The sequence below is a fragment of the Betta splendens genome, chromosome 7 (assembly GCF_900634795.4).
Source record: "Betta splendens chromosome 7, fBetSpl5.4, whole genome shotgun sequence".
NCBI lineage: Eukaryota > Metazoa > Chordata > Actinopteri > Anabantiformes > Osphronemidae > Betta > Betta splendens.
Window position 1 is genome coordinate 11,558,319 of NC_040887.2, and position 25,694 is coordinate 11,584,012.

A 25,694-nucleotide genomic window follows, 5' to 3' on the forward strand; every position below is an offset into this window, starting at 1 on the left:
ACACGCACGTACGCACACACACACGCACGTACGCACACACACACACACACACGCACGTACGCACACACACACGCACGTACGCACACACACACACACACACACACACACACAGCGGTGTCAGGGCGTGAGGTGGGAGCATGGAACTCATTTCATTCCACTGACTGTAAAAAGAGAGGGAAACAAACCTTCACTTACATCAGTACTTTCATCTAAACACCACTGTGCCATTGACCATGAGCACGTGTGCATGTGAGAACTTGTTTAGCTCTGAAGGGGAGGTACACAAAAACCACAGAGAAATTAACGTTGCACGTCTGTGCAGTAGCACCACTTGGTAAATGGATGATGCAGAGGGGAGTTAGGCTTTTCAGACAACTCAAAGCCTGAGCTATATTGGTGTGGTAGTCGTGTTTAGTTACTAGGTGTGTATCGGGAAGGGCGTGTTTACTGTCAGTGTCTCAGTAGAAACAATAGAAACATTTGGACATAATGTGTCACAAAGAAACCCTGACCTTTGTTTGGTCCCACTTGAATTCCTACATCCTCTCCCATCCATTTATTTCCTCCTACCCCCTTTGTTCTTCTTTGTTTCACACACACACACACACACACACACACACACACACACACACACACACACACACACACACACACACACACACACACACACACACACACACACACACACACACATCTCCGTGCTGGATCAGATTGTCCTTTCTGTCTGTGTGAAAGTCTGTAGTTTCTGTGCAGCCCCGTTCTTTCTTGCCTTATTTTCAAAGGCTGTGTGGTTGACAGCTGAGAATAGTTTACATGTAAAGGCGCTGATCTTTTTCCATTCGCATACTGTGTAATTTCAAGGCTACACTCCCAGTGGTTGAGAGGCTCTAAGTATCTGTGGGCCCTCTGGTAAACCAAAGCTTCCTTAATCTGTTTGACGACTGAAATTCCTGGTTTTACCACAACAAATGTTCAAGAAATATTGTACTTTTTTTTTTTTACCGTTTGGTGACTAATTCAATGTTTTTGAACTATTTTGACAGGAAACGATGGAATTCATTAACTCAACCATCACAAGAAGCAGCAACGTATCAACTGAAATTATATCATTGCTAAAGTGTTGATGCGGATGTGCTTTACTATTCAGAGTTACTGTGGAAACGAAAACAAGAAGAAAGGAGGGAGGCACGTAGGTCAGTAAGACGCATAAAGGATGGGAGCAAGCGCAGAACGACTTTCAAAATAGTAGCATCATTTTATTCAGACATATTGGTGACTTGTAATGGCTCGCGAGTTTGTTGTTCCGTGCTTCTGAATGTGTCTTTTTCTCTATTATTAGTTCACCAGCCTGTCTTCAAACTGTGTGATAACCAGCATGCTACACTATACAGTAGGTTGTGGGGCCAACTGTCCAACGAAATCAGTTTTATTTTGAAAGGTGCACCGGATACGCCTACACTTCTTGCGACTTAACACTAGAGCCCTGAACCTGAGTAGAGCGCGTTCGCGCTGAAGTGGAGACGACGGACTTTACGCACATGGACTAAAGTTCTGGTTTAAGGTTAACTCCTAACGCGTCCAGTTTTTCCTCGCACTGACTGATCATAATCAAAGAAGGACGAAGTCCAGAAGAACAGAAAGCTGAGCTGGATGGGACGTCTTTATAAATAAGAGTCCGGACTGTGGCTCACCGGGCTGAGGTGGATTTATGGTTGACTCAGGAACCTGTGCGGAATGAGAATTACCTTTTAATTTGCTTCTGCGGAACTAATCTGTAAACATTGTGATGGATGGACACGTGTTGTTGACTTGGATGCTGCTGTGTTTGTTCCTGGGGCAAACGACGACGCAGAAACCGGCGCACGAAGAAGGTAGTAACTTTCAAAATGACCAAGTTATTTCACAGTACACATTATACTACTACTATACTAATTATAACACGTATTCATCATAATTATTACATTTATTAATTGAATTAATCACAATGTTTAAATGTTGCAAATACAGTAAGTAGAATACGTTTAATATCCTATAATGGTGATCTACACATAGAAGAATTACACAAACAACGGTCATTACACAGTTTTCCTACACGCAGCGACTCTAAAGTGAATTTGAAGGTTTTTGTGGTAAAAACTATGAGATGCAGTTTTGTCTGTGGTTGGTGATATTACACCAGTGTTCTCGGTGAGATGGTCTGACAGGTACTGAGTTGTCACTTGATGAAAACCCACAGCCTGGGGCCAAAATGCTGGTGAATGTAGAGACTATTCATAGGCTTCTAGTAGAAGGATCCATAAGACCAGAAAAAAAGGAGGCGAGATTCCACTTTATTGCCAGCTGATGAAATCCCTTGTCTGAACATCAGTGACTAATAAGGGCCAGGATCTGCTCGAAAGACTTTCCTTTAAATTATCATTAGACAATAAAACAACTTTCTTCTACTGATCACATCCAGTTCGCCACATTTACAATGACAGTCATGTGCAAATGAAATAAACCTAATTTTAGAGGCTGATTAACAGCGAGGACCACCCCTGAGTTTAGAAAGTGTCTGACTCCAATTACAATCAGCCCAGATCAGTGACTGCAGGTCAGTTTTTATCAGTGACTAAACAGACGTCTTGTTGCTAAAGCTCAGGATCACGGAGGGTCTGAGGGGCTAAACTTGGTGCTGGTGACACCAGCGAGTCTGTGAGTGGGAACAGATCTTTACGGCTCTTTTAACATAGTCATGAGTGAGAGGCTGTCACCTTGATACTCCCATTAATAGAGACCCGATGAGACTGAGCATATGGTAATTGGCTGCATGTTATTACTGCGGTCCTTGCTAAATAAAGGTCTTCTTCCCGCATCCCCAGAAAAAGACCACACAAGTCACTACTGTACAATCACACATTGACAGAATACATGCCTGCGGTGCCAGGTTAACTTTTTCCGTATATACTAGATATTTTTTGGGATATTTATTTTTCCAGTATCTCATCACTCAAATCAACATAAGATAACAGCAAGCTGCTTTGATATACCTCTTCCCTTTAGATACAGGGTGAAGCAGCTATCTGCAGATGTCAACACAGGGCTTATAGATAAAGACATACACGTACTGTACACACAAAGCCTATGGAGCGGTCCGAAGTCCAAGCCCAGAGAGAGCGTAAGGAATTCTCTGGGCGGACGGAGAGAACGGCAGCGCACACGCACGCAGGCGCTCGGCTGCGTTCTCAGCTTTCAGCACCTCCGAGCGCCATCGACGCCTCACGGCGAAAGGGAAGGAGGGAAGGGGGCATCGGGGCTGCAGCGGTGGCGCGGCGTCTGCACAGCGCTCGCAACGTAGGGTTATGATTGTGGAGGTGACGTCTGGGACAGCGCTCTGGTGTCTCTCGAGCCCCACCGGGCGTCTTTCATTAGGAGCGGCTGCGCAGTCTGAGGATCCGCAGCAGCTCTCGGCCTCCGCTCCTCTCTGCTGTGTTCGACCGTCCAACATTCCTCTTCGTCTCTCACTCGGAACCTGCCAGAACCCCCCCCCCCCCCACCACACACACACACACCAATGTCACACTCTTCCTTTTAACGCCTTTTATTTTCCTCCTTCGCTGTCTCTGCCTCCACCACAATCACCCGGCAGCTACTGTTTTCCCTCCTTCACCCTGGCTATTTACTCAGATTGACTTTTCTTTGAAACACTAAATCGGGGGAAAGCACCACTTTTGACGCTACAATACTGGCATCGGTTTGCATTTCCTCGGTTTGTTTGGATTTGATCTTATCTTGACTGTAATAACATCTTCTGCTTTAGCTTTGACAGTATCCTCTATAAAAGAAACCTTGCGAGACTGCGTTTGTTTCCAAGAAGCTATTTGGAGAAAGGGAGGGCGTCTTCAAGTATGTGTTTGTACTCGTGCATGCGCGCGCGTGTGTGTGTGTGTGTGTGTGCGCGCGTGTGTGTGTGTGAAGCATGAGACAAGTGGAAAAAGCTGTAGGAGTACAAAGGAATGAAAGTCCTCGCATTAAAATGCTGTCACGGCTCGTTTTGACGCCTCGGCCTGCGTTTTCTTTCCCCAGCGCTAAACTGCTGCGAGGGCGACGTCCTCTTCCTGCTGGACTCCTCTGGGAGCGTGTCGTCCTACGAGTACTCGCGCATGCTCACCTTCCTGTCCGAGCTCCTTCTCCCTTTCTCCCTGGGGGAGGACCAGGTGAGGGTGGGGCTCCTGCAGGTGGGCACCCGGCCGCGCCTCGAGTTCGGCTTCGACGCCCACGGCGCCCAGAGTGGGCTCCAGAGGGCTCTGAGGAACGTCGCGCCGCTCCGGGGCGACACCAACACCGTGGAGGCGCTGAGGATAGCGAAGGAGTGGGTGCTGAAGCCCGGGGCGGAGCACGGGGCCCGGGCCGGGCTCCCGAGGGTGCTGGTGTGGCTGACGGACGGGGTGAAGCCCGGGGACGTGGTCGGACCCATGGCGGAGCTGCGGGCGGACGGCGTAGCAGTGCTGGTGGTCTCCACGGGCCACGGCAACTACCAGGTGCTGAGGCAGGTGGTGAGCCCACCTGTGGAGACCCACCTGCACTTTGTGGACATCGATGACATGTACATCATCACCGACGACCTGCGGGACGCCATCATCGGTGAGCACGCACTTTAGGAGTGAAACGGGAAATTGCCAGTTCATATTCGCATGCTGTAATAAAGTAGCCAGACGGGGACAGTAAACCTTCACTCAGCCCAGACGATAACATGTCTGTGTGCTTCTCCTTCAGACAGTGAGAGCGTCTGCGTGTGAGTAAGACCCGCTGTAATGAGATAGGCCGGTCTATTAATGGATTAGTGATTCAACTTCCCTCGCTGCATCTTACAGCACTATTCCCAGACATGATACGCGTGTATATATATATATTGTCAGTGTATAAATAGATGGGAGAGGTCATCTATTTCTCTCTCTAGGTTAGGTAACGACACAGTGACAGGGGACACTCCAGCAATGAAATAATTAATGACAATGTCTTATTGTAAAGGTTTGGAGTCGGCTTCGAAACTCTAGTCTGGAGATCAACGCCGGTGTCTGTCTGCACCTAAAGCAGACATTCTTCTCCTCCCCCTTCCCTTCTCTCTGTTCCCTCACTCAGTAACTATGTCTTTCCTGACAGAGATCATCCGGGCCGAGCGGATCCACGTGCGGGACGTGTCCACCACCTCGGCCACGCTCCAGTGGCGACCCGTCCTGTCCGGCCTGAGCGGCCACTACGAGGTCCGCTTCCGTCCGGTTCCAACGGGAGGCGGCGGTGGCGCCGGCGGCGGAGGAGGAGGCGGATCGGGGACCAGTCCCAGCACCAGCGGGGGCGATTACCAGAGGGTCACCCAGCCGTCCCACTCCAGCAGTGCCAGGCTGACGCACCTGAAGCCTGACACCACCTACAGAGCTGAGCTGATCCCACAGTCCAACGAGGTCGCCTTCAACACACTCGATGTCACCTTCACCACTAAACCAGGTTGGACTGAGCTCCATCTATGCTACGCCATTACTCAGAACCACGCGCAAATCTTCAAACATTTGATTCTACTTCCTTTATATGTCCTAATATATTGCAGTCACTGCATTTTATCTTTATGCTTTTTCCCACATGCAACAGAGGTGCTGAGCCCGGCTGTGGTAACAGTCTCTGAATCGGGGCAAACCAGCGTCCGGGTGAGCTGGGGCCCAGTTCAGCCAGAGGCCGTGGCCGGCTACTACATCGAGTACTCTGCTTTGCCCAGGGGCGCGCTCCATACCGTTACTGTGAGCGGGACGCACAACTCCACTCTCCTCAGAGACCTCCAGCCGGACACCACCTACCTGGTGACAGTCACCGCCCGCTACGCCTCTGGCAGGGACCGGGCCATGTCCGTCAAAGTGTGCACGCAGGAAGGTGAGAGGAGGGGAGAAAATGCAGTCAAACCAGGCAAACAAGGATCCGTTGTCTGCAAGTTAATCCTAATCATGCAGCTTAGCCTCTTAAATTTCAGATAATTACTAGTAAGTCCTTTAATGTTTTACTCCTCCAAGGAAAGTCTGTAATAGACTTTTTGCCATTGGAGTTATATGAAATCATTATCTACCTTCATTTACAGTACACTCTTTCCTTTAAATAACTTTTTTCCACTTCATACACACTGTGGTTTCTTTCCCAGTCACTCCAGCCTTGGCCGACCTCCAGCTCACCACCACGGGCAGCGACTCTGTGCAGGTGGACTGGAGAGGCAGCGCGGCCGGGTTGAAGGGCTACTGGCTCACCTGGGAGGGACAGCAGAGCCCCGGCCGGCGCTCCTCCCTCTACATGCCGCCTGACTCCCTGTCAACACGCCTCACGCGCCTCCCCCCGTTAGCCAGAGTGTGCGTGTCACCCATTTACCGGACGGCGAGGGGGGAGGGGCTGTGTTGCACGGCGCAGTTTCATTCAGGTGAGCGGTGGCAGGTGTATTATCGCTCCAGGCATCATGGGTAGTTCATTTAAGGGACGTTTGAATTTGAATCTGATATTTAGATCAGTCAGATGTGAAATACCATAATGTGAGGAATCTCATGTCTGTTTCCCCTGCTGACTTTTAGAGGCCCTCGCGTACGGCTACCAGTCGTAGCAGCGCTGGTCTGCGAGTGCACCTTACCAAACATGGAGGGACCACGGCCACGGGGAGAATCTGACTTTCATCCCTAATTCTTTTCCGTGCCTCTCCCTTCCGTGGACGTCGTCCAGGAGAGTTACTGTATGCGAGTTGGCTCACTGTGTGCTCAGACCACAGACACTTAAGACTGATGTGGGACACTGCTCGTCGACTGCTCCGGCCTGAAACACAGCAGGCCGTTCGCTCTCCTCTTTCTGTTGTGCCATTTTGTTTACACCTGTAATCCATGTGTACCGCTCCATTTAAAAATGCATGTGAAAGCCATTGTTTTGGACCTACAGAGTGTGGCATGCAGGGAATGTTGGATCTCATGTGGCTTGTCTTAGAGAAAGGCTTTGCACCATATGTAGGCTTCATGCAGTATAGAGAACATCTGAGTTACATTTACAATTCATACTTATGATGACATTCATATGCAGCCTCTAACAACAGGATAGTCAGAAAGAAATGATGAATAGTTATTCATATTTATTAATACGACTTAATCAAGCACAGTATTTACATACATGTTGTTTACATTTTAAGGCTGTTACATATTTTTAACCAATCTTTGTTGCGCTCTACTGTAAAGATATATAGAGGTTTTAGTGGCTATACACTGTTTGACTGTTATCTTCCCAAAGGAAACTAATTGTTTTACATTTGTTGACCATTATTGAAATTTAACATGAGATTGCAATAAAGTTCTTTTTTTTTGTTTATACTAATTGTATATTTATTAAAGAAACATTAGGGCTTCGTAACTTGAAAGCTACAACAGCAAAGCAGTAATGTACTGTGGAGAGGAAGAGGGTAAAGGGAGCTCCAACACTGCTGACATTTGTACAAAGCTACAGAGAGAAGTGAGAAGAGAGGGAGGAGCACAACTGTAAGAAGATAAAAAAAATGTAAAGACATGTAATAATGGCATGTGAACGTTAAGACATAACACTGGAACTTAATGGTTATATGCATTTTTTTTAGATTTTATAGTGAGCCAATGGAAACAAACTAATGTGGGGGACCAGTTTTTTATTGCTTAATTTTCCTCCTATCTTCCAAATATTTTTGTACACCAGTTCATGTTTTACCAATTATAATGTGCATCTCCAGTCAGAGTAGCTTTTGTGCAGCTTTTGTCTGTAGTATTTAGTATTTTGTATATTACAGCCTGTACATGAAATATATGCTTTATTAGTCACTTCCTTTCTTATCTTTTAAGTGGACATTTATAGCGCCAGAAAACCTATAACTGCATCATTTATTTATGTATTATACACTCCACCTATTAGTACATTAACAGCAAGAGCATAATAACCATACACTCCCAGTGTGGTATGAGTGAAATGATGGCCATGCTTAATGCAGACATGTTGTACTTTTTAAATCTTGACACTGAAAAGAATATGATTTGCACCGTATGAATCTGACTGTCTAATAGTTCAATGAGTGACGTGATGGAGAACGCACCAGGAGCTCCCCCTACAGGTTGAAGAAAGCATCTTCACTATTGGCTGCAGAAGATAATTTCAGTCTTTGACAAAGACTGGTTTAATGATGTGAAGAATATATTTTAAATATTATTTAATCCTCGTCATATATATAAATATCACGCCACAAGTATACCACAAGTATATACATATAATAAAAAAATAAAATATATTAGCAGTACCTAACAAAGTCAGTTACACTTTTACACGGTTTATGGTTCTGTTTTGTTAATGTGTTTTAGTTATAACAATTAACACTTCCAAAGCATTGTAAAACAAGAAAAATACAACTTGTCTGATTACGAGTTTACCAGGGGCACCTGAAGGCAGCAGCAGTTCTGTTGGTAACAGTAGGGGGCGCTAATCCGTAGTCTGCGCTTCCCGTTGGCCCATCGAGCTGCTCTACCCAAGTCTGACATTGCGAAGATGGAGGCTGTTATGATCTAATGCAGGACACATAGAAAGCGCAGCCTCCGAGTTTCAGAGCTCTGTTATGACAACAATTCCATTGGGTCCAGGTAAATACAAAATCCCGGTCTCTCCTCTAGAGAGCAAACGTTAGCGTCTTTGCAAAGTTAACTAGGTTTCTAGCACAAATGACAGCCACCTTAGCGAATGTCAACGAATGGGCTGGTGCAGCAACATTAGCCAAGCTAGCATCGGATCAACTACAACGTAGTTCAAGAGAACCGATAGGCTAATGCATAAGCTGTGACTTTTTGAACGACTGCTTGGTCTCTAGGCAGTATTCATTATAACGTAGAAGCCAACTATAAGCCAATGTTAGCAAATGTCATTAGCAAGGAGAGGAGGATGTTTTGGTGTCAGTGCTAGCTAACGTTAGCAGGCTAGTCGTTTAGCGAGCCGTTTCCTGGTTGTGATAGCTGTGCTTGGCTCGAGCTTTAGGAAATGGGTGGTGTACTTCATTCCTTGACTCCGTTTAAAGCGTATAGTGCACGAATAGGCTAACATTTAACATGTGCCTTATACTGTATTGCGACCCGTGATGCTTTCAGGTTTGTCAGAGTGGAGAGAAGCAGGCTAACTAAGCTAACATGAAATCTGGACTTGAATGGTTCCTGTTTACTGTCCTGCTGTGGATAACACGAGTTCCCAGTCTCTGTAACGCTCTTTTTTTCGCGTTGCTGTCGGTCCTACAAGTAGCTCAACAACTGAACTAACGTTAGGTGAGATAATCACTCAGTCTAGCTACATAAACTGGAAAGTAGTGATTGATGCACTTCGACAATCAAAAAGAAAATTTGTGCTGTAGCCATTTCTATTAGATTGATACAATTTTGAACACTTTCTCTCACAGTATAGTATACTCCTCCTTTGGTACTAGATAATGACCATGGTTAATGCAATGTATTAGCATTAGTCTTATTTTTCCCATTTCCTATAAGCTAATTTCAGTTGACTCCTGGATCTGTGTGTATGCAGGTGGAGGCAGGAGGTGTGAGTAGAGAGCAGTAGACGTCAGCACCATGTACTCCGAGTGGCGCTCGCTGCAGTTGGTGGTGCAGAGTGACCAGGGCCATGTCAGTGTTCTGCACTCCTATCCCTCCAGCGTAGGCACAGAGGTGGCCAATGCTGTTGTCAAGCCTCTGGGCACAGCTGTAAGCCCTGTTGCCACAGAGAACATTCTTAAGACAGACAAAGAGGTAAGAACACAGTGTCACGCAGCAATAGGCACACATAATCCTAAGGTTACTTAAGGTGGATTCGCCTCATTGATTCATGACAGTCTGTTTTGTAGCAACACCCATTTCCAGGACAAGTTTAATATAAACCACACTGCTTGGTGGCAGTTTCACAGTACTAGGTTACTAGGTGTGCTGAGTGTGCCACAGTCTTTAATGTTGAAGTGTTTGGTATGCTTATAGCACAAAAAACCCAAGTTGTTATAGTGCTCATATACTCATAGATCTGTGATTTATTAGGTTTAATGATTATGCCTGTAAAGCAGGATTCATTAAAGGTCCTTTCTGTAGTTAGCCTTTGCTATCGTCACTATGTTTCAGTGTAACCATAATAGTAGGCATGTTCCTGATTGACACTGATTTTACCAGATATAAGATGTAATATGAATATTTTTATGGTATAGTTGCAGTGAATAATAGATGTGATTGTATTAGATTAGAGCAGTTATTTTGTACTCAGCAGATTATATATAGGTTTTATACTGATGTAGCAACTCTAGCACCTACTAATGGAGTGATACAGATGCAGTTTGTAATATCTATAGACCTAGACCTGACATGGCAGTGTATCTTTATTTTAAAGAAGAGTGCATTATGCAAACATCCATTGAAATATATAGTAAATGACTGATATTAGCACATGCATTTGGGCTTTCTTGGGGTTAATAACAATGTAGTTCAAGTGCTGCTTTTGCTTTGAACTTTGCTTAATGCTTGGTCACTAAAGTAAAGCTTACATAAACCTTTCTGCCAGGACTGATGCTCACTGCTTCACCTGTCTTTTTGAATAATGCATAAAGCAGGAAAACTCCACACAAGACAGGGAGGCTGGTTATGCAGGGGTTCTGGGTTAGCCGGCTTTAGGGCATTGCTCTTCTTGTCTGTAATATGATTAAATGTTTTTTGTTAATCAGTTGCTTTTTGAATGTAGTGTGGTTTAATATAATGTAACACATTGGCAATGCAAGTACTGCAGACTATGTGTGAAATTAGAAATTAATTTGACAGCCACCATTATTTATTGTGTGTATTTTGGGGAAAATATTATTAATTAAAAAAATGTAATAATTTATTTAACATAAATTAATGAGTGATTGATTCTAGGTAAAGTGGACCATGGAGGTGCTGTGTTATGGCCTCACCCTCCCTCTTGAGGGGGACACTGTCAAGCTTTGTGTAGATGTATACACAGACTGGATGATGGCCTTGGTTTCACCCAGGGACTCAATGCCTCAGCCTGTGGTCAAGGAGCCCAATATGTATGTGCAGACCATTCTGAAACATCTCTACAATGTATTTGTACCAAGGTAGGGTTGAAGTTCTAGTAATTGTCTGTTTCTGGTACATGCGTCTATGATTTTCATATATATCTAGCGATTAATGTTAGTTGTAATAGCTTCTTGTTTCTTTATTCGTTCACAATGTCATACATTGTTTTACACAGAGATATATATTCCGCTATTTTGTCTCAATCGTTTCCCCGTCCCCTGATTTTAAACTCCATCTCCCTCTAGACCTGAGCAGCACAGTCTCAACCACATCAGGCTGTGCCAGCAGGTTCTGACTGCAGTCCAGAAACTGGCAAGAGAATCTGTCTCCATGGTGAGGGAAACCTGGGAGGTGCTGCTGCTCTTCCTGCTTCGCATCAACGACACTTTGCTTGCCCCGCCCACAGTTGGAGGTAGGCCCCGTCCTGTAATCCTATATCCTGAACCCCCCCTTAATGTATTTGTTTAACCAACGGCAACATTTATTGCTTACTGTATCTTTTCCTCCCAATTTCCAGTTGGTGTAGCGGAGAAACTGGCGGAGAAATTGATGGCAGTGCTGTTTGAAGTGTGGCTGCTGGCATGTGCTCGTTGCTTTCCCACACCACCATACTGGAAGACGGCAAGGGAGATGCTGGCCAACTGGAGACACCACCCTCCTGTTGTAGAGCAGTGGAGCAGAGTGGCCTGTGCCCTTACCTCCAGGTTAAAAAGGCATTAGCTAAATTTTAATTTATTTCCAGAGTCTCAGTTTGTAACCAACCCCCGAGAGTCACACTCTGCACCTCCCTGTTCATTTTCTCCAAAGCAGACTTTTGCGTTTTACCCATGGACCCTCCTTCCCACCTTTTAAAGTTCCTGATGAGGATGCCAACCTGATTCCTTTAGAGATGGACAATGACTGTGTGGCACAGACATGGTACCGCTTCCTCCATATGCTCAGGTGCATATTTTCTTCACACATTGATTTATTATTTTTTTTGTATTTACTTTAGTTCCATCCTGTGTAGCACAGGATGAAACTAAAGTAACTCTTTTATATCGAGATGTACGTTCTCTGGTTAAACCGTTTCCTGACTCAATATCTTTTATGGTTTTCCTACAACCTTCCTCTCCCCCCTCTTGTTAGAGTAAATAGTAAGTTATTTTGTCAGTCTCTCGTTGGGAACATTCAATCAGACTATGTGCTAATGATATCCACTGTAAGGGATGACTTTCTTTTTTTCCCAAGTCGAGGCATAATCGGATATTCTTGTTTATGCTTGTAAGCTGTTTGCATCATCTGTGTGTCTGGGTTCTGTTTCTTTCCAGCAACCCAGTGGACCTTAGCAACCCTGCGATAGTGAGCACCACTCCAAAGTTTCAGGAACAGTTTCTCAACTCCAGCGGTATCCCTCATGAAGTGGTGCTGCATCCATGTTTGAAACAGCTGCCCCAGATCTTCTTCAGGGCCATGAGGGGCATCAGCTGCCTTGTGGATGCTTTCTTAGGTAAGAGGATATTGACTTGGGACTTCTGGGGGAGACGGACTTGGTGGAGATTCCCACTCAGTTTTTACTGGTAACTGTTCTGCAATGCACATTGTGTCTAACACAGTTTTAAAGTTAATGTGGTTTTGAATTCAAGTCAAGTGTGTTTGTTATCGTTGTTTCATGTCGCCAATGTGTCAAATTGAGTGTTTAAATAAACGTGTTTTAAGGTATCCCATCACATCAGTATGCTTTTACTGAGGCCATACCATACAGTACACGTCTGGCATCCATTAAATGTAATTCACTCAGTTTGAAGTGTTGGTTGTGATGCATCTCAGGTTGTGTGACTGAAATGAATCCGGGAGCAAAGGAAACAGAAATACAAATGGAAATGTTTAATGCATATGAAAGATTTAAAACAAGACCTCACATTTATTATAAAATCAGGTGACATACAGTATATTAGTCAGTAATATCGGTTTGAATGTGTGAATAGAAACATGTCAGTGTGTATTTTTCTCTTTACGCTGTAGGTGTCTCTGTTGAAAAGAGAAACGTACGGGAGAGGGTGTTCACTTTTTGCCCAGTGCTGCTCTCTCATGGTACAGACATCAGCTAATACACAATATAAATGACATGGGAATATCATGGAGTGGTCTATTTTTTGTGGTGATAGTATTAATAACTCGAATTAGTCTTGCTATGTCAAAGTGATATCTCCCAGCTCTCGTGTATTTAAACTAAACTACTAGGTCATCAACAGTGGGTCTTCTGTGGTCATTAAAACGACAATCAAAATGAAAAGAGATCATTTATCATGATTTTTGTCTAACCATTGTCTTGCACGTCAACAAATGAATATTATCTATAATCAGCTTCACTTTCTTCTCTCTCTCATAACATTAAAAATCAGACAGAATAATTAAACTCATCCAAAACAAGCTCTTGGAGAAGTAAGGTTTCAAGCTCATCTCCCTTTCTTGTCATCAGGTATTTCACGTCCCAGGGCTGACAGTGCTCCGCCCACCCCTGTTAATAGAATGAGCATGTCTCCACCCCCCTGCATTGCCAACACTACGCCCCCTCACAGCCGCAAGCAACGGCATACAGTGGTCACCAAAACTACAAGCAAGAGTTCAACCGTAAGTCCAAATCTTACAGTTAACTGCAGTGAGGCCTGTCAATGTATCTGAGGTTATTTTACACACAGAATAGGCTCAACTGTCTCATCTGTCTTTCCCCACCATGCAGGGCAGCGGTCAACCTACCAAAGCATCCCAGCAACAGCAACAGCAGCAGCAGCAGCAGCAGCAACAGCAGCAGCAGCAAACTTCGTCCTCCCCGACACTGTTGTCCAGCCCCAACCAGAGCACCTGGGAGTCTCGACCGCTTCCGGCGCCGACACGGCCCAAGGTCAACAGCATCCTCAACCTCTTCGGCCAGTGGCTTTTTGACGCGGCACTTGTCCACTGTAAGCTCCACAGCGGCCTCAGTAGAGACCCTAGCATGACCGGTAAGGAGTGACCATGGCTAATCTCTTTCCCGTAAATGCATGGGCAGGTGGGTGTTACGTTGCTGTTTGTTAGTATCAGTTTCTGTGGATTATCTGTGGTTTTGCTGTCCGTGTTATATTTTATTGTGTGTCGTCAGGATATCCTTTCCTTTTTTCACCATTTTCTCTGAAACCTCTTTGTCCTTTTCTGAGTGTCGAGGGCTTGGTTAGAAGTGGCCTGGTATGAGATTTCCATCTGGTTCTAATTCATTTACATCTACCAACTCTTTAAACATGGCTCAACTTGGATATAGACTGTAAAACATATGTTTTGGACCTCATTTAATTGGTAGAGGAGGCAATGACAGCATATACATTTACAGCACCTAGTGTTCGAAAGTACATTGACATATCATTGGCTCTCCATCTATATTTCTCTTTTGGTGTACTGTCCTGCACGTGTCTGCCATGTCTGATTAATGTTAGACTTGTATTTGGTCAAAAGTCATGTATTGAGGAGAACAAAAACAATTCATGCCTGATATGAATTGATCCCAAAATATTGGATCTGCTTTGATTTTGTGTCTCTCCACTATTTCTGTTATCTTGCAGCCTCTTTTATCCAAATTCTCCTTTCTTATAAATCTTGTAAGTAGGAACGGCAGCTTTCTTTCCTCACTTGATTTGCGTATCTTGACAAATCTTCCTGCTTTTTAATTGAGTTCTTTCATGATCATCGTCATTATTGTCATCGTTTTCCGTTCCCACTCCTTGTCATATATACAAGTTCACCGGCGTTCTCTCAGCGTTTCTCCAGAGGTGATGGAATGGTTTTCACCAACTGACCACTTGTCTGAATCATAACGTTGCCAGTTTGTGACGCCACCCCGTTTTAAGCAATCATGTTGTTTCGTTTGGGTCTCACTAATCCTTATTTTGTTCCAGAACCCCCTTATGTTCAGCATTTGCGTTTTGTTCCTTGTAATTTCCTTTTGTATTGTTGACTTTGGTTTTGGTTTTATTGATTTGGTGCCTCAATGCATGAAGTGAATGTTCTGTACCTTGAGTGACAGTCATATAATTGCAGCAAGGGAGCTGACACAGGGATTTTGCTTTGAGGTCTTGTAGCAGAGAATGACTGACGTTGAATGAACAGCACGCTACAGTTAGCCATGCATTGTACTAGTGATAGGGGTAACTTCTAATGCAAAATCTTTGTGTCAGAGCCCCTTTATTGAATGCTTTTAAATGACGTGAGTGTGAGTTTTCAGTAATTGAAGCCTTTGTTCTACTCTGTTGTGATAGCGATTAAATTTCTGCTTGGTGGCGCTTTTGTTTTTCTAATTATTGAAATGTACTTTTTTTGTGTTGTGCATTTAGTGTAAACATCTACCTAACGTCAATTATAGTTGCCTGTTTATCAGACATGCATGAATTTGAGTAAATCACTTTACAATTCAGGGTTCTTTCATTTTCTCTTTCTTCCCATTCTCTACAGCAATAGCTACACAAGTAGGTCTGGAGTTGAGAAGAAAGGGTTCCCAAATGTCCACTGACTCCATGGTGTCTAACCCCATGTTCGATGCCAATGAGTTCCCAGAGAGCTATGAGGCAGGACGGGCTGAGGCCTGCGGGACTCTGTGTCGCATTTTTTGTAGCAAGAAAACCGGTGAAGAAATTCTGCCTGTTTACCTTTCAAGGTAATTTCTTTTGTTTATAATCTCAAATTCTTAACTAAATTAACATTAGTCAACGATGAGCCTGTGGACTTTGGTGTTTTGTAAAGGAAATATTAAATATTTTAAAATGAGTAAATATTTAATATGAGTTTAGTAAAGTACATTACTTTAAGTACAAACATTATTACAGCTCCTTTTTGTTTTACAGGTTCTACATGGTTCTCATTCAGGGTCTGCAGATCTCTGACTTCATCTGTAGACCGGTTCTGGCTTCTATCATTCTTAACTCTTCCTCTCTCTTCTGTACTGACCTTAAGGGCATCAATGTGGTGGTGCCCTACTTCATAGCTGCTTTGGAGACTATTGTACCAGACAGGTTAGACTAATAAAAAAAAAACATGCATCACACAAATAAATATAATGAAATATATATTTTCTGATTACTGGATAACATTGTTCTGGTCTGTGTATGGAACATAAAGACTTTTTAGCATAATGTTTTACTATATGTCAGGCTTTTTGCTGATATTTGTTTTACTCCTTCAGAGAGCTTTCTAAATTCAAAATCTATGTAAATCCAACCGACTTGAGGAGAGCCTCCATCAACATCCTGCTTGCTATGTTGCCGCTGCCACATCACTTTGGCAATATCAAGTCAGAGGTAAAAGTCTACTTCATCGGCCATTTTAGCTCTTTGCTTTTGACTTTGTGCGTGCAGCCCCTTGAAGCCTGTGTTATGTGTTTCAGGTTCTGTTGGAGGGAAAGTTCAATGAGGAGGATGGATGGCCTCACGATCAGCCCGTGTCTTTCCTGTCCTTGAGGCTACGTCTTGTCAACGTCCTCATAGGGGCACTGCAGACTGAGACCGATCCTATCAACACACAGCTCATCCTTGGTACCTGCTTACTTCATTCATTTATTCTGCCTCTATGTATTACATTATCACTGTTAATGTGTTAATACTATTTTATTGTTAATCATCTCCTTCCTCTCAGGTGCAATGCTAAATATTGTTCAAGACTCAGCGCTTTTGGAGTCCATAGGTGCACAGACTGAAACAGTAAGGCTTTCATGACTTCTTTTATTGGTTTATGATGAACAATGGACATGCTGCTTTGCAGGTGGTCAGGTTTGCTGTGTTTTTGTGGTGGTAGGGGAGTATAGATGGGAGCCACATGACTGTGAAGAGTCAGAGTCACAGCCGTACAAACAGCGGAATTAGTTTCACCAGTGGAGGCAGCGCCGAGGCCACCAGTCCAGACTCAGAGCGTCCAGCCCAGGCCCTACTTCGGGACTATGGTAAGAAAAGAAAAAGCCTAATATTTGTTTGTCATTGTTTCCTCACCAACTGCTAATCACTAACCAGTATAAAACATGTAACTTATTCAAATCGCATGTTTTTATTATAGCTAACATGGTTAAAGTGATATACAGAGTTAAGAAGCGTTGGGTAAAATGTCTTTGTACGTGATACAGACTTCTGTTGCTGTGATGTGTTGCTAACTGTGTGGCGTTGAGGTGTGAGTGCAGTGCCAGGGTTGCTGGCAGAGCTTTTCTCTAATTAATTGATCGCAACAATGTTGTCTAACCAAGTATTTCCCTTCTCTCAGGAGGGCTGAGTGATGCTCAATAAATGTCGTAAAGGAATAAGCTTAACCTTATATTTAAAGTAAAAACAGTTCTCATTGGATTTTGACAAGGGTTCTTATCTTCTGTATCTTATCTGAGAAATGTGCTGCTTATAGAAAACTCTGTAATGCAGGAAATAGTAAGAGGGGTCCTGCATAGTTCTTTTGGATAGGACAATACTCTGTTACATAGTGTTGTGTGACTAAGTACCAGACAGGAAAGGCAGCTGAACTTGATACTTTAGGGCAATATGCTCAAGAGGTTATCAAACCAGAGGCCTGTTAATTTGATATTAAGTCATTTTCATAAACAGGAATCATTTACTTGCTTTTAAATTCTGGATGATTATAAAAACAATAATGGTGACATCCTCAGCCCTCAAACAGTGTGTGCTTTGCTGAGTTTTGAATTCTCTTGTAATGTGTGTACTGAAGCGTGTTGCCTAAAGCCTGCTTTGCTCTGTTCTTTGCGGTGTTTGGTATTTTGGGGTGTTATATGATCTAGCTCTTCCAGATACAGCGGCGGGCCTGTTGGTGCGCAGCATCCACCTGGTTACTCAGAGGCTCAACTCCCAGTGGAGGCAGGACATGAGCATCTCACTGGCCGCCCTGGAGCTGCTGGCCGGGCTTGCTAAGGTAACTCCTTTAAAGTCAAATAATGTGTACGGGGTGTTTGTATCAACTTCTGAATTACAGAACTTCAGTACAGTGGAGTTCCTCTCAATGTGTCAGCAAAGTACAATAAAAACTAATGAGGGAAGCTTCTGTAAAGGCAGAGAGCAACACTGCAATTATAAGAGGTTACAGACATTCTATAAAAGCCTGTAATACCTACAGTAACCCTAAAACCTCAGGACAGATAATCACATATGTCTGTTACACAACAAACTACAAAAATGTGCTTACTGCTATGAAATGATAAATGTTTTTAAATGATTTTTTTTAGTTTTTTAATATAAGGTTGGTTGGTAAACTGGTTTTCTCACAGATTTCTAGAATTCATCAAAAAGCAATTGCAGAGAGCCCCACCCTCCTGCTCCAGGCTGAAGTAAAAAAGTAAAATAATATGCTTGATGTGCAATTACAATTTCTGTGTCTTCTGTTTTGCTCATGTAAAACCAGGTAAAAGTGGGAGTAGACTCTGCTGATCGCAAACGTGCTGTCAGCTCCATATGTGGGTACATTGTGTACCAGTGTAGCCGTCCAGCCCCTCTTCAGTCGCGAGACCTCCACTCCATGATTGTAGCAGCTTTCCAGTTCCTATGTGTGTGGCTCACGGAGCACCCAGACATGTTGGATGAAAAGGTGGATTTTCCAATGTTTCTTCAATGTTATGTCATTTAGTCATTTTTAGTGTCATAGCATAGCAACTTAATATTTTGTTTTGAGAGAATCTTTTTTTAATTTTTCACTTCAGGATTGTTTGGTAGAGGTTTTGGAAATCGTAGAGCTGGGTATCTCTGGCAGCAAGTCCCGGCAGGAACAAGAGGTCCGACATAAAGGGGAGAAGGAGCACAACCCTGCATCAATGAGGGTGAAGGATGCTGCTGAGGCGACTTTGTCGTGGTGAGATATTAGACTCACTGTGAAAAACATGAGGCTTTTGGCGAAACCTTACTGCTAAAATACCTTTTTATGCTTCTTCACTAGACTTCCCCACTTTATTCATTGATCTTTCGATTGTTTCCCAGTATCATGCAGGTGTTGGGGGCCTTCCCTTCTCCCAGCGGGCCGGCCTCCACCTGCAGCCTGCTGAATGAAGACACCCTGATTCGCTACGCCAGACTTAGTGCCACAGGAGGCAGCAACTTCCGTTATTTTGTCCTGGACAACTCTGTCATCCTCGCCATGCTGGAACAACCTCTCGGCAACGAGCAGAGTCAGTAGTTTATCCACAATAATCTTGTATGCACTCGTATTTGTTGTGATGTCAAGCTGCAATTAGCAATTACTTTAATGTACAAATAAAAATCTGATCAGTTGTACTAATTTCATAATTGTGACCATCTTTGTTCTCACTTATGACAGACCCTAGTCCATCAGTCACGGTTTTGATTCGAGGCACAGCTGGCAGACATGCCTGGACCATGCAGCTCTTCCACCAACCCAGAGGAGCTCGGGCCAATCAGAGGGTGAGATCACACTGTAGATTTTTGCATCATAATAGGCAGCAATGCTGAAAAACAAATATTTCTGTTGGCTGTTGTGGATTTGTAAATCTTTATATCTCTTTTACTGACAACTAACACAACCATGTTTCTGCCTTTTTCTCTCTTCCCACAGCAGGTGTTTGTTCCTGAGGGCCGTCCAACGCCAAATAATGATGTAGGGATCAAGTACAATGTCAAGCAGAGACCCTTTCCTGAAGAGGTGGATAAGATTCCTCTTGTTAAAGCTGATGTCAGTATTCCAGACTTGGATGACATCGTCAGTAAAGAGGTGAGATAACTTCCTGTTAAACCCTGGCATTTAATAACTATAACTAATTTATTCTAATATGGGAATAAACTAAACCAAGATTGTTGGTTGGCCATGGAATGAAGCGATAATCACAATACTTGTTATGTAAACTCAGGTGAATTGTATGGGCTGGCAGGATGATTCCAGAGCTACAAATACACTGCTGAGTAATTTCCCACACGTGAGTTATTGCAGAGATAAAATTTCACTTGTGTGTAATTGGGGAAATGGGTCCTATTTGGTTTGGTGTCAAATATATAGTGATTGTTGGGCAGATTCTCAGTTCAGTGCAATACCTTTACAATAATTTGAAGATTTTTAATTCTCAACTACAAAGAAAATAGTAAAAAGGTTTCACAAAGATTCTACTGGATACTGGTAAGTTGAAAGACAAATGCACAATAGTGAAACTTTTCAAACTTGGGAGGTGGCTCCTCTGTGTTTGGACTGTGGGATTTCCTTTGTGGTGTAATGTGGAACTCATGCAGTCGGGTGGCCTTAATGTGTGTTGAGAAATTGTCTTTTAAAGCATCTTGTGCATCTGTGTTTTCAGCTAGAGGTTCAGCACGACAAGCTCCGCGCTCTGATGACCAAACAGATCGACTACGAGGGTGCTTTGGAGCGGCACAGTGAAGACATCTGGAAGTCCAAGTGTTTCCCTGACCCACAGATCGACTGCAAACCCCCGCCGCCCTCGCAGGAGTTCCAGACGGCACGCCTCTTCCTCTCGCAGTTTGGCTTTCTCTCTCTGGAAGCGCTCAAGGTTGTACATAATTTGTTTCATGATCTCTTGGACTGACTTTGTGAACATTTTGTAAAAAGAAACAGTTCTTCTTAACATGAGTAGTTTAGAAAATCTTTATAACTAGTTTGTTATATATAGGAGCCCAGCAACAGTCGTCTACCTCCTCATCTGATTGGCCTAGAATCATCCTTGCCTGGATTTTTCGATGACGTCAGCTACCTGGACCTGCTTCCCTGCCGACCATTTGACACTGTCTTCATTTTCTATGTTAGAGCTGGACAGAAAAGCAGTGCCGAGGTGAGACATATCAGAATGATTGTTTGCAGCAAGATGTTGAAAGTTACACTTTTACTTGATTTGTAATTTCACAATATGTATGTAAATTTTTTTTTTCTTAAAATACTTCATATTTCATTCTTTTTTGATCAGATCTTGAGGAATGTGGAGTCATCATCCAGCGTCCAGCCCCACTTTCTGGAATTCTTGCTGTCCTTGGGCTGGCCTGTGGATGTGGGACGCCACCCAGGATGGACAGGGCACCTAGATACCAGCTGGTCCCTTAACTCCTGCTCTGAAAGCAATGATATACAACAAACAGGTTAGCTATTAAGCTAACTTTTGCATTAGGTCTAAAGAAAGTATGAATTACGGTACTCTGATTGAATGACAGTTGTTTTGAATCTGCAGGTTTGTTATTTGTGGTTAATTAATGTGATGTTAATGTTCCTTTTATAGAGGAAGCAAATACTCCTGAGGACACAGGAGGCTCGGTGTTTAATGGGGAGAAGCAAGTTTTATATTATGCTGACGCTCTGACAGAGATTGCCTTTGTTGTTCCTTCTCTAACTGAAAATTCAGGTCAGTATTCACTTTTCTCAGAATGAACTGATATGTACAGTGCACCAGTTAAACTAAATATGAAATAAATCCAAAGGAAATTATATATTTTTTTAACTCCCTAACTTAAAGTTGTTGTTTTTTCCAGAGGAGTCATCGGTGCACAGTGACTCCACAGTGGAGGCGGACACCAACTCAGACCTCATGCCTACTTTACTGAAACAACCTAATCTCACACTGGAGCTGTTCCCCAACCATTCTGAATCCCTGGAGTCTGCTAAAAAGGTAAACCTTAGACCACATGCTTCTGATGCGCATGTTGAGAGTGCGGCTTGTAACAAACTGTAACAAACTCGCTGCGTATTGTGCTTCACCTTTTAGTTAAGTCCTTTGGTGAAGACAAAGAGATCGTCATCTGGAAAGTCTTTCCCACCACTGGGTCCGGAGACGAAGGTGTTTGTGGTCTGGGTGGAGCGCTTTGATGATATCGGTAGGTACTTACTGTTATCCTGACTGCTGCATGGCGAAATTATTATGATAAATAATTATGAAATTATTACACTCTATATATTTCACTATACATATTTTCAGTCTCCTCAGTTTTTGACGTGGCTTTTAAGTATGTCACTAATAAATTCCTTAACATCAATGTTGTGTTTAGAGAACTTCCCATTGTCTGATCTCTTGGCGGAAACCAGCACGGGCCTAGAAGCTAGCATGAGCAACAGCACTTCCTGCAGGTATTCAGATGTTTCAGTCTAAAACTCTCAACACTCTGTTAGCTGTGTCTTTGTTTTATTCTCATAAGGGTCTGGAATTGGCTTTAGTCAGCTGCAAAAATGAATAAAACTTTTGCTAAACAGCATGAAAAGCTGAAAAAACTGGAAGTGCAACATGCAGTGTTTGCAAAATTAGGCAAAGAAAAGGAACCGATAGAGCTGTGACGACAGTGAGGGGTGTGCCCTGCTTCTAAACACTCCAGGCGGTGGCCTTGAAGCCTCACACAGATTTTAATAAAGTTCTTGTAAAACATGTCTGCTACCTGACTGCTCTCTGATCAAGATGGATGTTAATGTCAATGAAATGTGTCTTATTTAATTTTACATTAGGCAACAGTGCCTGCTGAGCTATTTTTGGGGTTCTATTACTGTTCGTTCAGTGATGTGCAGCCGCCTGTCCTGGTTTGCTTTATATTGTAATGGTAACATTTCCAGCCTTAAACTGTTGGTGGTACAAAAGCTCTTTACCACGATGACATTCATTCAGCGATCAGTCATATGCAATACTTTTCTCCTCTTGTTCCATGGTTTGCAGGTCGGGTTTACTTGAGAAGGACGTTCCTCTGATCTTCATCCACCCTCTGAAAACGGGACTCTTCAGGATCCGGCTGCATGGAGCTGTGGGCAAATTTGGCATGGTGAATCCCCTGGTGGACGGCATGGTGGTCAGCCGCAGAGCTCTAGGTAATGGCTCTGACCAAGCGTGTCCGCACTTCTGCTACATTTGTCAGAAAACGATCAGCCAGTCTAACTAATGCCGCATGTGGTCACAATAATCTTCATGGCGGTTAGTCGGATCTGTTGTTACCCGTCCAGTCACATGATGAGCTTGTTTTGTTTTTACTCCCTCCTCAGGTTTTCTTGTGCGTCAGACGGTCATCAACGTGTGCCGGCGGAAGCGTCTGGAAAGTGACTTGTACAACCCGCCTCATGTGAGACGGAAGCAGAAAATAACTGAGATTGTCCAGCGTTATCGCAACAAGCAGCTGGAGCCCGAGTTCTACACCTCGCTCTTCCACGAGGTGGGAGAGGGAAGGCCTCATCTCTAACGGCCCCGTCCTGTCCGGTCCTAACACTGGCTCACAAGCGTACACAACAACACACACTCTTAGCCCACATTCATGCACCATTACATTACACACACACAGAATCTTTATATTTATACTGTACTATTTTGTTATTTATATGAACACATATATCAACACTGTCTGCCTTTGACTCTGAGAGCAAAGCGTCAAAAACCATGCCAAGGTGAAAACGTTACACTTTTAAGTCGCAGCCACTCATTGAAGATTTGAAAGACTAAAGTTTCTGCTCATTTAGGTTCACGCTTTGTGGCAAAAGGGATTCTGCTTGTCTTGAACTGCAATACAATAGTTACACTGTTGGCCTTCCTGAACTTGTAAAAAGTTTGTTCTTTAAACTCTGTGACACAAGTACATTTGTTTGTAGGTCTGTTTTTGTTTTGGGCAGATTTCTGGTGGGATTCACGCCAAGGACACAAACATACAGGCATCATGAAACGTTTAGTACACAAAGATGATTGACATGATCATGGTAAGATATACGACTCTCATTCTCTTGCCAGCTACTCCTAGACACCTGCTAATGTCTTCCTAGTGCAAACACATTGGGCCATTGCAGCAGTTGACTGAGCTGCTTCCAGGTGGTTTGCAGGACTCCTATGTTGCATTACTGTACGTCATGTTTGACACCTGCGCTGTGTTTGTGCCAATCTGACACCCCTCCCACTGCACCGTGTGTGTTTGTGTGTGTACACATGTGGCCAAATGTTCAGCCAGGGGATTTATTAACACTACAACGCATCATAATGATCCCTAGAAATGCTCTACCTGGTGTTTCAGGAGGACTCGTGTCACTTTAAATAAATACAAATCTCATGGTAACACAGTTATCGTAACCCAAATGAATAACATTTAACTGATACTGAGAGAGGTTACTGAGCTTCTGTGGTGTGCAAATTACAGGGCTAACATGAAACAACAAAGATGTTTTATGTGTGAAATGTCTGCCAATACCAAACAGAACCTTGTTACTGGGGATGGATTCGAAGGCCAAAATATTCAACGTAGCTGTCTTGGATTTTGGCTGAGCAAAGCTGTTTCTATTTTTCTTTAAAACTCATGCAAGAAAATTTAACTTGTCTGTAATGCCCAGTTTGGATAATGGATATATGCAGTTTTGCCTTCACAGATGTTTTAATCACGTTTTTTTTTTAACACTTCACGATTTGTTTCACGTTTGTTTACTCACTGTACTTTGGTTTTTATTCAAGCCCTTTCACTGTCTGCCTGTAACAATGTGAATTTATTTATCACAGAGATGGAGCAGGGCAAACACCTCGAGTTTCTTTGGTATATTGGAAAGTCTTAATGCACTGAGCACATTTTATGTTTCTTTTCTATTCCCCTTGGTTCCCTTCCGGTCTTTTGTACTTTTGTGCATTTTGAAAGAAAACCCTGCTGAAGGAAAAGTTTTATCTTGTGAAAAATGAATGAAGAAGCGGCGTCAAGTTTTTAACCTACCGTCACTCACTTTTTATGACAGTGCTTTATGCACATGCCTTTTTGGAAGGAAAAAATACATTCAATACGCTTCAAAGAAACTACATACAATCAGTCATACATTGTATTCTATGTTACTCCTCTGATGTTTGATCATATTTAAGGATTTACTATGTACAGAAGTGGAGGATAATATGTAAATATGTGACAGTGTAAGGCATTTACAAATCGTCTGTTGTATTCGCCAGGTTTGGCGAGAGAAGTTGTGTGTATGCAGTTATGTGTGGGAGGATCACAGTGGGTGTTGAATGTAACATGCATCAATTAAAACTATTATTGACATTTTAACTTTCCTAACATCTGACTTTTTGTTCATGGGATTTTTATGGGGAATAAAATGAAATTCCACCTGTACTTTTTAATTAATCAATAGACCTTTTCTTTATGTAGGCTTCACGTTTAGGTGTCAGGGATTCGGTTGGTTAGTCATAGTACAAGTTGTCTTAAATGCAGACGCTTCAGTTATTATTATTATGACTGTATATCATGAAATGAAAGTAGACAGGGCGTAAATAGTGGCATGGTTTGACTGGATGAAGCAGCAAGCTAAGGGGCAACACCTCTGACAGCAGGCGTGTCTTCAAGCTGAACCTCATTGTAGCAGGATGTTTAAAACTATAGAGCAAAAAAAGCATCTGAAGTAACTTTACCAAAGTATCTTGTGCATAAATCTGCAGTAAGTGTAAAATTCATGACAGTACTTTAAAGGTAAACGGGTTTCTAGACCTCCAAGGGACTTGTTCTCGTTCAACAGTGGAAAGCTGCGTTTGTCCTTGTATCCACCAGGGGGCGCATAAGTAGAGTTCACCAGCTGCGTATGTGATGCCGCTGTGGCAGGCTGAGGTATGAATAATGTATGTACGGTACTCGGAATAAATTGTTTAAAATTAAAAGCATACAATGTGGCCCAATAATACAATAT

At 43.2% G+C, this 25,694-nt stretch overlaps 2 protein-coding genes across 18 annotated transcripts; both read left to right on the top strand.

Moving 5' to 3' along the window:
- Positions 1-1,466: 1,466 nt before the first annotated feature.
- vwa1 (von Willebrand factor A domain containing 1) lies at positions 1,467-7,358 on the top strand. Its single transcript, XM_029157157.3, has 6 exons — positions 1,467-1,871; positions 4,066-4,623; positions 5,143-5,484; positions 5,626-5,901; positions 6,164-6,433; positions 6,582-7,358. Exons 1-6 carry the CDS (start codon positions 1,787-1,789, stop codon positions 6,608-6,610), a joined length of 1,560 nt encoding a protein of 519 aa, XP_029012990.1. The 5' UTR covers positions 1,467-1,786; the 3' UTR covers positions 6,611-7,358.
- Positions 7,359-8,485: 1,127 nt separating this feature from the next.
- ralgapb (Ral GTPase activating protein non-catalytic subunit beta) lies at positions 8,486-25,060 on the top strand. 17 transcript variants are annotated; one of them, XM_055510049.1, is made up of 33 exons: positions 8,486-8,642; positions 9,568-9,788; positions 10,932-11,134; positions 11,342-11,508; positions 11,614-11,800; positions 11,904-12,038; positions 12,407-12,585; positions 13,101-13,169; positions 13,558-13,709; positions 13,819-14,080; positions 14,672-14,707; positions 15,558-15,759; positions 15,947-16,114; positions 16,285-16,399; positions 16,486-16,633; positions 16,734-16,798; positions 16,893-17,037; positions 17,872-18,002; positions 18,489-18,671; positions 18,784-18,932; positions 19,058-19,245; positions 19,395-19,498; positions 19,650-19,805; positions 19,942-20,007; positions 20,380-20,589; positions 20,710-20,868; positions 21,001-21,169; positions 21,307-21,429; positions 21,557-21,693; positions 21,790-21,898; positions 22,070-22,148; positions 22,723-22,871; positions 23,043-25,060. In XM_055510049.1, the coding sequence occupies exons 2-33, from the start codon at positions 9,612-9,614 to the stop codon at positions 23,234-23,236; spliced, it is 4,716 nt and encodes a 1,571-aa protein (XP_055366024.1). In that variant the 5' UTR covers positions 8,486-8,642; positions 9,568-9,611; the 3' UTR covers positions 23,237-25,060. The 17 variants fall into 17 exon arrangements, with proteins under 17 accessions (XP_055366024.1, XP_055366026.1, XP_055366027.1 ...); XM_055510051.1 differs by having other exon boundaries at positions 19,653-19,805; XM_055510052.1 differs by having other exon boundaries at positions 17,881-18,002.
- Positions 25,061-25,694: the final 634 nt, after the last annotated feature.